Below are 10,418 nucleotides of genomic sequence, written 5' to 3' on the forward strand. Positions count from 1 at the left end.
GAGATTGTAACCGTATGCAAAAAAATGAGCTGGGCGGTTATATGGTTAAGGGACTGAAAAGTATAGACTCCAAAATGACTTAAGTACAAAAATATAGATGATTTTTTTTTTTTTTTTTTTTTACGGTAAGCAATTCCCAAGATCTTATCAATGTGAATTTATTTTAGTATCAGTGATTTTGTTAGTTTGTACAAAATGACTGATACTCAGTCTTCATTTTCATTTACAAAATTAAAAAAAAAAAGGGGGGGGGGGAAGCTTTTTCCACATTTCTTCACCTGGCTCTCACTTCAAAAAAAAATTCACATTGATAAGGTCTTGGGAATTGCTTACCGTAAAAATAAAAAAATAAAAAAAAATTGACGAAAAGCTGATGGTGACTTTTCGGAAGCCTGACTTATTCTTCCCCCCCCGCACCCCCCAATTCCAGACAGCCCAAAAAATGTTCATCTAAGCCTCCCCGAAGGCGTCACGTACTTCCAAGAAGGACACACCATGACCTTGACCTGCACCGCCAAGGGCAACCCCGGCCCCACGTTTGAGTGGCTTCGAGATGGCACAAAGTTGCCGGTGGAGACGCAGGTCATTCACATCTCGGCGCATCTGTGCGTTAGCGCAAAGAATGCCCATTCACATTGCGCAGGGTCCGATATTAACGGTGGCCTGACGGCCCTGGCGCGGCAGCGCACTTGGAAACGGGCCCGTTCATTCTGAAATACGCAAACGTCTTTTCAGACCCTCCGACTGTCGAGGTCCGTTCTTCCTGGACCAAGTTCAACCAGGGCGAGGCCATGACACTGTTGTGTCAGGTGAAGAGAGGCAACCCCTGGCCCGATAGCTTCATGTGGCACAAAGACGACAAACTCGTGGCGTCGCGGCGAAATTTGATGGTGTCGTCGGTGCAGCCCGAGGACATCGGACGGTACACGTGCACCGCCTTCAACGCGGGCTTCAAAGACATGAAAGCGACTTCGGCCGAGCTTCTCGTTGACGTGGAATGTGAGTCTGAGCATTTTTGAGGGGTCGCCGGGACGACGGGGCGTCGTTGACACCTCTTCTCCGGCTTTGCAGACCGGCCGCGGGAAACCAGCCTTTCCATCATGGGGTCAACCAGCCCCATGGTCAAAGCGGGCGCATCGGCCCTGTTGCGGTGCGCCGCCGACGCCAACCCCAAGCCCGACGAGTATGACTGGTCGCTGCTCAGCCAAGACGGGAGGACGTGGGATAAGTTGTCCAATGGCAACGAGGAACACTTGCTGGTGCGCGAGGTGCGGCTGAGCGACCGCCGGTGCTACGCGTGCCGCGCCATCAACCAAGTTGGTTTCGGCGAAAACAGTCCACCGCTGTGCATCCAAGTCATGTGTGAGTTCACTGAACTCATTCAGCGCCAGTCATTTTCGGACCCTCTAAAATCGCCAGTGTCTGAAGTTTTTCTTCTTCTTTTTTTTTTTTTTTTTTTTTTAATCCAAGACCGTCCGACAAACCTGCTGTTGTCCGTGCCTGACACGGTCACCGAAGGCGACCTGGTTTCCGTGCGCTGCTCTGTGGAAAGCTTGCCGCTCTCCAACATGACTTTGACCAAGACGTCCGTCGACCGGTCATCCGTGCGGTCTGTCACGAATCAACTTGACATGAGGGTGCAATACAATCTCCTGACCTTTGGCTTTGTGGCCACCTGGGATGACGCAGGGGTTTACACCTGCACGGCTGCCAACAGCGAAGGAAGCGCAAGCGCGCAGAAGACTTTGGAAGTCACGTGTATGTCATTTTGCTTTACTCAGGAACCGGCCGAGCGTATGCAAACAAGGCCATTTAGCGACGGCGACAATTTGAGCGCAGCAAAGAGTGGCGATACATTTTTCTTGTGCCGGAAAAAAAAAAATGGTTTCGGTGTGGCGTTTACAAGACCAAAGGTGACGATTTGAGGTCGTGACGATCAGGTTTGTGGTCTTCGTGAGCCATGTTGTGAGGGAAAAATAAAATCTGGCCTTTTTAATGAAAGGCCATCATGAACGGAGGCGCAGATGCAACGACTTGATTTCAAGTTGTGGCGACGGACGTTTTTAGTCAGCGGATGATGTTGAGGCGGATTTGAAAAGTCCAAACCACGCCTTTAATCGTCTTATCAAATTATTACTTGTACACAAACCGATGGATGGATGACGGAGTTTTGAAATCAGTCAAGAAGAAATTGTTCATTTATTGATTGAGTGTCAACAGGGAAACAAAACAATTGCAAAATCTCAACGTTATTTATCACACATGGCAATTTGACATTCCAGTACAAGGACCATGCAAGTTGACGCCGACGATTTGCTTTCGCGGGCCACGTAAAATGACGTGGCGGGCCGGATCTGGCCCCCGGGCCTTGAGTTTGACACCCATGTCTTAGCGGCTTCCTTTGGGGACAACAGCCATCATCGAATTATTTGAGACGGTGGCGTTTTGATTTTTCAGTCTCGTATGACATAACTGAACCTCTTTATCTCTTTGCCAGATGCTTCCAGAAACGTGTTGGTGAAAGCGGATCCGTCCCTGGTGGTCGCCAAAAGCACGTCGTTGACGCTGCGCTGCGTCGCCGACTGGAACCCGCCCATCCGTTCGGTGACATGGTGGAAGGCGGGACAAATTGTAAACCAGGGACCAACCTTGACCTTGTCGTCCGTGGCGCTTGCCGACGCCGGCGTCTACGCTTGCACGGCCGGCAACGAGTTGGGCTCGGCGAGGTCAGCCCCCGTCGAGGTCACGGTCCACGGTAAGTTGAACGTCAACGTCGCTGAGAAGCAAAGAAAGCGAAAGTCAATCCACGCAATAAAACGCATATGCATATTTGAATTCCCCCCCCCCCCAAGACGGTCCATCCGAACCGGTGCTATGCATGACGACCAAGGTGACCGAAGGCGAGCGGGTCAACATGCTCTGCTCGGTGGAAAGCGACCCGCTCTCCACCCTCACCCTGACCAGGCAGTCGGCCGCTTGGTCGCCCGCGTGGCCCGGCGCCAGTTCCCATGGCAACGCCGTCCAAAACAACACGCTGTCCCACACCTTCAAAGCCACCTGGGCGGACGGCGGCGTTTACACGTGCGAGGCCGACAATGGCTTGGGAAGACGGAGGACGCATAAGACTTTGAAAGTCACGTGTAAGTCATTGCTTGCTCATGAAACAACGCGGCGCGGAGAACCGGAGTTAATTGGGGCTATGGTGTGAATTTTTGCGGAGGCTCGCTGTGATTGGGACAGTGGTGTTTTATGTTTTTTTGTTTAGAAGTGATGTGAAAAAAATCCCTCCGAAAAGTTGACATTTTGTGGCGTGAAAACTTGATTCACTGAGGCGCGGCTTCAATTCGTGCGGAAGCCACCGTTTGAGGTAGCGGTGGTAAAACCTTCGGTCTTGAATGAGTGGTGCTGTGGTTCAAATGATGTCACACTTTGTGCTCAACCAACACTTTCACGAAATAACAGGCGGCTGTTGTGATCAAGTGAGGTACGGCATCAAATATTGGAGGCGCTGCACTTCGTTTTTTTTTTTTTTGCGCCAACCATTCCCTTTGTACTTTCTGCGTCAGATGCTCCCAAAAACGTGACAGTGAGAGCTCAGCCTTCTCTGGTGGTGACGGAAAACGCGACGGTGACGCTGCAGTGCGACGCCGACTCGGACCCGCCCGTCGAGTCGGTGACATGGTGGAAAGTGAACGGCACAAGGTCCCGCAATTTAACCCGCAGTCATAACTTGACCATCACGTCCGTCACGCCCGCCGACACCGGCCTCTACGCCTGTACGGCCACCAACGAGGTGGGCTCGGCGAGGTCGCCCTCGGTGGAGGTCGGCATCAGCAGTGAGTTTCAAAAGCTGACATTGCTCGGCTGCATTTTTGACTGAAGTTACAGATGAACGCATTCATTCCTTTCTTTCATGTGGGTCTTTAGATGTACTCAAAGTCATGCAGATAACCAGGCCATCATTCCACGCAGGTGGGTAGAGTTGTAGAAATGTTGTTTTTTTTTAGTCATTGGGTAATTCATTTGTTAGCTGATTTTTTTTTTTCTTGCCTAATAATCAGAATCAACATCCCCCCCCCCCCCCCAAAAAATCCATATGGGGCGGTACACACTCCGTAAGTCTCGGTATCGTGTACCTAATGGTCTGTCTGTTGTCCCCCACAGATTGGTTCCTGAAGTTCATCATCCCTCCTCTTTGTGTGCTCTTCGTCGCGGTGCTTATTTTCTTCATCTGCAGGTTGAAAATGTGAGTTTCAAAAGGGACCTTTTCATGTTCACCCTTTCATTGTCCCACCTGTCAGCAAGCTTCCATATTTTTTACTGTTTGCATGTTTCGCCTAATACATCGGAGCAAAACTCCCGCAAAGTTCTTTTTTTTTATTACTTCATGCGTTCACCACTCATTAAAAGTGACTTCTCTCTCTCTCTCACACACACACACACACACACACACACACACACACACACACACACACACACACACACACACACACACACACAGGAAGAGAAGTTCCCATCAGCTAAGACATGAAGATGCGCAGATCTCAGGGAAAGATTTTGGTGAGGTCCAGACCAGCGAGTTGACCGCAGATAACAAGTGAGATGTCATCCTCCACGAGATGTGATTGCTGGAGATCAAACATTGTCTGAGATTTTTTTGTGTGCGCTTGTTTTTTTTCCCTTCTTATCCTTCCACAGAGCTAACAAATTCAGTTACAGCATGAGCAACATTCTCTTTGCTGGAAAGGTGAGTCATTCACCACCCAGAGGTTTGCATATTAAACTTCCCGCATCACACACACACACACACACACACACACACACACACACACACACACACACACACACACACACACAAAGCTACCCCCTCTTTATGATTCAAAGTTGTGACTGATAAACAGCAGCGGGACAGTGGGTGACAACTTAAATGAGAGATAAAACACCTTTAAAAAAAACAATACTTTTTTTGCAACTGTTTCAAGTGCTGTCACTCGTCCAAACTGGAGCTGCACTGAAAAAAAAAAACAAAATTTCACAACACTGAAGTAATCTGTCAGTAAATATTTAGGCAATTAAAAAATAATACAACGGGTGCAACCTGAAAGTTTTACCTTCAACTCAAGTTATTTAGTAAAGCAAACTAAAGCTATCATTTTGGGTTGTCCTAATTTAAAATAATATTGGATTCATTGATTAAATAAGACGGAACTCTTTCAGTTGTGTGGTGGGGCGTTGCTGGTACAGTACTACCTTCATTTGGCAGGTACATTAGGCAATGGGGATAATACATAAAACTAAATATATAACATTTTATAAGTATTTACTAGTTAGATGAGCTAAAGAGTTAATTGATACTTGATTTGGCTGTTTTGGACTAGCAGCCTGGGCATTCTTGTTCTGGATCATTTTTGCCGACATTGCTAGCAACAAGTGGATCGGAAGGGCGACCGTTACCGTGAGACTGCTGCTGCTCTTCGCCGGCGAGATAAATTCGTGTCATCGGCACAAGCTTTATCACCAGTCCACTCCTTTTGGAGCCACACCAACATTTTTGTGGGCGCAGCTGTTTTAAACTAGCAACAATGTCAATTCAATCTGTGATAAGGCACGTCAAAATGACTTGTCAAGCTTGCCGTAACGCCACCTCGCGGAAGAACTTCAAAACAAAAGTTAAGGTTGTTGCATGGCGTAAGTGTAGTCCTGTACTGTATTTGGAAAGCCATTATTTTGAAGACAGCCTTTGCGTTACCGGCGTGTTGGTTATTCGTCTGTTTGCGCGCACGCCAAATAAACTCTCAAATCTATTTTTTTTTTTGGTGTGATTGTTGCAAGAGAAAAAAAGGTTAAAGGCTAAAATTCCGAAGCACTGCTACTCTGTACCGATGCGTCAAAGCACTGGTTACAAGGAATGTTTTCTGACTCTTTGTTGCTTCACGTGGCATCAAAACAAAAAAGACAAAGAAAAGGCAAGGAAAAATAAGTTTGAGCAAAACGTGTCGTATTAAATATCTTGAAATATAAAAAGGTGGCAACATACTTTGACATAAATTCAGAATAACTAAGTCTATTCAAAATAAAGAATAATATGTAATCAATGTTGATACCTATTAATATCCTATGTGTGAGTCCCGTTTTCTGTTCTGTGGTTAGCATGATTAATATATTGTGTGTGTGTGTGTGTGTGTGTGTGTGTGTGTGTGTAGGATCCGTCAACGACCGACATGGCTGAAGAACTGCCCAAGGGCAGCTTTTTACAAGATACTTCTCCACAAGCTGAACACGGGTGAGAGTTGAATATTTAATGTTTCATTAACCAAATGAAGAAAAATACACGGCATGAAAGCATGCTGACGAGATGTTGTTTTTTCTTTCTCTGAGTAGGCAAAGAAAATTTGGCATGTACGCATTTCCAAAAGAGAAGCAGTCCAAAGAGGTATACACATGAACATCTTGGGCCTCTTCGAATTCTGGTTTTTACTCCCGAAGGAGGCCCCGAGTGACGTTTTAACAGACCCGATACGTCGCAGTCTGAACTGCCCTGTCGCTTGTTGCTGAGCAGATTTCCTGGGTCACAACTATCGCCGCCCAATCGACATTTTTTTTCTTTCCATCAGTTCTAAGCAAAAGTGAAGGTGTGGTTCCACGCAAATAAATAAAAAAACTAAAAACACCAAAGTGAAGTACGGATAAGTGAAAAAGAACAACTAAAATCATAATCGTGTGTTAGTTTTACAAATTACTGACCAACCCAGCGTCTGAAAATAATGCGATTGAAAAGTAACTCGCTCCTTTTATCAGCTTGTATTTGCAATGGTGCACGCTATGACCTTTTTCTTTGGGGTTGGTTCAAGGACCAATTTTACATACATGTTTAGATGTATGTATACCTGGATAAATGTACTCGAAATATTTCAGACACTTAACACAGTGTGTGTTCTTCCAGACAAGAAGCAAGGGCATCAGCGAAGAAGTCCCCGCAGTGTACCTGAGCAATGCTCAGGTACACTTCCAGGCCAAGCGGCCATGCGAGTGGGCTGAAGACAATAGCGATGAAGAGAACCATCAATTCAGCTTCTCAGTCTGATTGCTCACATTATTTGGTGCTACTGCACTCGCCTATCCAATGTGGCTTTGCAAACATGAAATGTTCAACTTTACGATTTTTTTGTTTTTGTTTTTTGCTCCAATCAGATGTTGTAAAGGCTACTAGGACTTCTGGTCAAAAAAAAAAAATGAAAGAAAATGTTCTGTATTTTTGTCCGCTGTTGAAAATTAAAAATAGCTCACCAAGAATGAGGCATTGTAATTTCCCTGGAAAATTGTGGTCATCTGAAAATGTGAAAAACCTGCAGATTTATATAAGCTCGGTAGCTTATAGACATTTATCTGGCAAATCATGAACATGATGAGTGTCTTGAACATCACAAGTTGTTAACAGCAAAATGAACAGAAGTCATCTTAACTCCGACCCCCCCCAAAAAAAAAAATACAACCACCACAGTGGATAGATTAGATAAACATGACTGAATTTAGATTTAGCGTTTCAGAGTATGTGTGGGTGATTGAAATTCAGCCTGTAGAATGTTTTGAGTGTGAAGTGTACTGCGTTAGAGCCACCCACAGGGGGCGCCACAGTCCAGCCGTTTTTCTTTGACGGCATCCTCCCATCAGTCAAAATGAAGAGGAGGCCCTCCCACTCATCTTTTATTAAAATTATGTTGGGGGTCGAATTCTAGTCGAGGGTCAAATGTCCTCTTAATTGTCTCCAATGACATTTGTTTCTTTTGTTTAAAGACTAGGTCATCAAAGTAAATTGCCTGTTTACAAAAACACGTCCGTTAAGTTTATTAAAAATTAAAATCATGGATCCAAAAATGCGCACAATAGCTTCATCAAAGACCAAATTATAAATCCTGTGATTACAAAAAACACATTTTATTACAAATAGTGGCTTTTCTTTGATATTTTCACAAAAACACCCAACCGAGAGAATTATGGCCTTCTGTCCTTGTGTTTAAATTTTGCACTAAGACTGAATTGATTTCCTCTTTGACAAACGGGTTGTTTTTGTTCGCCGCCGGAGGTCCGCTCCTCCTCGTCCTCCCTGTTAATCAGCGAGTGTGACCATTTTGAAAAAGTAGCCGTCAAGCCCCTCGAGTGTCACTCACACCGGCGGCGGGTGATTCATCCCATGTGGCTGCCAATCAATCGTGCCCCCGCCATCAGCGCCGCCAACACTGTCCTGACGTTGGAATGATGCGCCTGAAGGGGGCGCCGCGTGACATTTTTGACATATTTTTTATTTTGAACAACCGTAATGTAAAAACAACCAAAAAAAACAATGATCCCGTTGGAATCTGAACTGCACTGTCGCTTGTTGCTAGGCAGATTTCCTGGGGCACAAACATAGTCGCCTGATAGACGGGGAAAAAAACAACATTGACAGGAATGGGAAGTCATGCAAGGAAGCTTCGACTAACTTGGCGACCCCCCCCCCCCTTGTGCTCGAACACTTTCTTTTACCCGCGCGGGGGGTCTTAAATCCCACCATTTCCCTCTATGTCATCACCAGTTACAATCCCAGCCTCATTTGCATAATATTCCCATTCCCTTGCCGCTTCATTCCTCCCGCATCAGACAAAGTGCGGCAGGAATCATAGTGGGATATGACCCGCTTACTTCCGCCCAACTTATTCCCCATTCTGTGCATGTGCATTTGTGTGTGTGTGTGTGTGTGTGTGTGTGTGTGTGTGTGTGTGTGTGTGTGTGTGCGCACACGCGCGGTGGGCTGCACAAGCGTCACACAGGCGGATGGCGGGAGAGGTGAAGTGTGACAATGTGTGTGGTTACACGGCCGACTGCCTCGGATGGTTGACCGCAATGATCTATAGCGCGTTTCGAGTCTACACACGTGCAACAATGATGTATTTACATAAAAGCCCGCAAGACGATAAAATCATCCGCCGCTGCAATGTCAGTGCGCCGCTGAGGGAGGGCTTAAAAGCTAATGTCGCTAAACGTGACTTCAAAGCCTCCTGCATTTCAAGTATTAAGTTATTAGCTCTAATGGTTAGTTTTCCTGTGGGGGGAAAAATGTATAAACCTAAAAATGAAAAAAAATGTAAGTGAATGGATGCATTTTTTTTCTTTTTTTTCCAATGGAAAGAATTTACACATTATTTCAGATATTTCGACTATCTTATTTGGCTAGTGTCCAATATGGGGATGGAGAACAATTTTATTAGAAAGGAGACTATGGGCTAAGGGGTCATGACGTGGTGATGACAAATTCCATGCAGTGACTAAGGGCCAATGCAGCAAACTGGAGATTGCGGATTACAATGCTGCAATATTTAGAGCTGTGCTAAAGACAAAGGTTATCCAAGATGAGACTATGGACCACTGGAGTGAACTTGTGGCAGTGGATCTAACGCAGCTTGAACCGAGCTGCGCTCATGCTAGTACAGCGTGGTTTTCGTAGCTGCCTGGCGGAGGTTCACATTCCCCGTGAGTTTCCCACCCATCAATCATCCATCTTCACTTCTTGTCAATCAAAATCGCACACGCCGCCGCCACGCGCCGCCAATCCCGCCATAATATACATGTCAGGCCACGGCGGCGCCCGCCACAAATTATTTACGAGCTGGAGATTGAACAGGGCGCCGCCAGGGCCCGCTTTGTGCCATCTCTTATTGCAAAAGAGCCGCTTCCAGATGCTGCCTCCGGCCAACAAATATGAAGCAGCACTCATCCAAATGACTTGCATTTAAGTCTTTCCCTTTTCTTTTCACGGGTTTGGAAAGGGGGGGTGGGGGGGGGGGTTGTCAGACGATTAGATACGCTCCTATCCAAGACATTTGGACGAGCAGATGTCTGACGAGAAAGGGGGGGGGGTGGTAAAAAAAAAAAAAGACAGAACGGGGCAAAGTTATTTCATAGTCATTTGGCACATGTTTTTGCTGACACGTTGAGAAAAAGCTTGCGTAAAAATGTGCATCTGCAGTAACAAGCGTCCTAAGTGTGACTTTACAACACACGCACACGTTGGTTGCATATTGCTGCAGCTACAGCCAAGTCGTCTTTCTTGATTTTGTGGCTGGGTCCTATATCACGTGTCGTGTGTGCGTGTGTGTGTGTGTGTGTGTGTGTGTGTGTGTGTGTGTGTGTGTGCGTGTGTGTGTGTGCACGCACATGGGCGTCATCGCTCGTCTCCCTCAGGCAGTGTTGGCCATTCGTATCAATTAACGGCAGGAAACGCATGGCGCTCTCAGACATCACCACAGAAAAAGCCTTGGAAATCGGAAAAAAACACGATGCAAAAGATACACAGATATGCCTCATAAAGCTGGCAAAATTCAACGGTTGAACAATTAATCAAATTCGAGTCCATATCTGCTTGTCGTGGAATGACATTTTCC

General features: G+C 46.2%; 1 protein-coding gene across 1 annotated transcript; it reads left to right on the forward strand.

The window, feature by feature from the left end:
- The first annotated feature begins 495 nt into the window (after nucleotides 1-495).
- LOC109528126 (sialoadhesin-like) lies at nucleotides 496-7,301 on the forward strand. The gene is made up of 14 exons (XM_019890432.1): nucleotides 496-556; nucleotides 685-999; nucleotides 1,072-1,362; nucleotides 1,471-1,758; nucleotides 2,498-2,755; nucleotides 2,853-3,140; nucleotides 3,567-3,833; nucleotides 3,928-3,972; nucleotides 4,165-4,246; nucleotides 4,502-4,597; nucleotides 4,699-4,747; nucleotides 6,204-6,283; nucleotides 6,382-6,433; nucleotides 6,944-7,301. The coding sequence occupies exons 1-14, from the start codon at nucleotides 496-498 to the stop codon at nucleotides 7,082-7,084; spliced, it is 2,313 nt and encodes a 770-aa protein (XP_019745991.1). The 3' UTR covers nucleotides 7,085-7,301.
- The last annotated feature ends 3,117 nt before the right edge of the window (nucleotides 7,302-10,418 follow it).

This window comes from Hippocampus comes, unplaced genomic scaffold, assembly GCF_001891065.2.
Source record: "Hippocampus comes isolate QL1 unplaced genomic scaffold, H_comes_QL1_v1.1 scaffold168, whole genome shotgun sequence".
Taxonomy (NCBI): Eukaryota; Metazoa; Chordata; class Actinopteri; order Syngnathiformes; family Syngnathidae; genus Hippocampus; species Hippocampus comes.

What these genes read in the sequence shown, in the direction of transcription:
- LOC109528126 (XM_019890432.1), top strand. Translation starts at nt 496, where the DNA reads ATGACCTTGACCTGCACCGCCAAGGGCAACCCCGGCCCCACGTTTGAG. An exon ending in CAGGCCATCATTCCACGCAG is followed by an intron (nt 3,973 to 4,164) that starts GTGGGTAGAGTT and finishes TGTCCCCCACAG; the next exon opens with ATTGGTTCCTGAAGTTCATC. An exon ending in GAGTTGACCGCAGATAACAA is followed by an intron (nt 4,598 to 4,698) that starts GTGAGATGTCAT and finishes ATCCTTCCACAG; the next exon opens with AGCTAACAAATTCAGTTACA.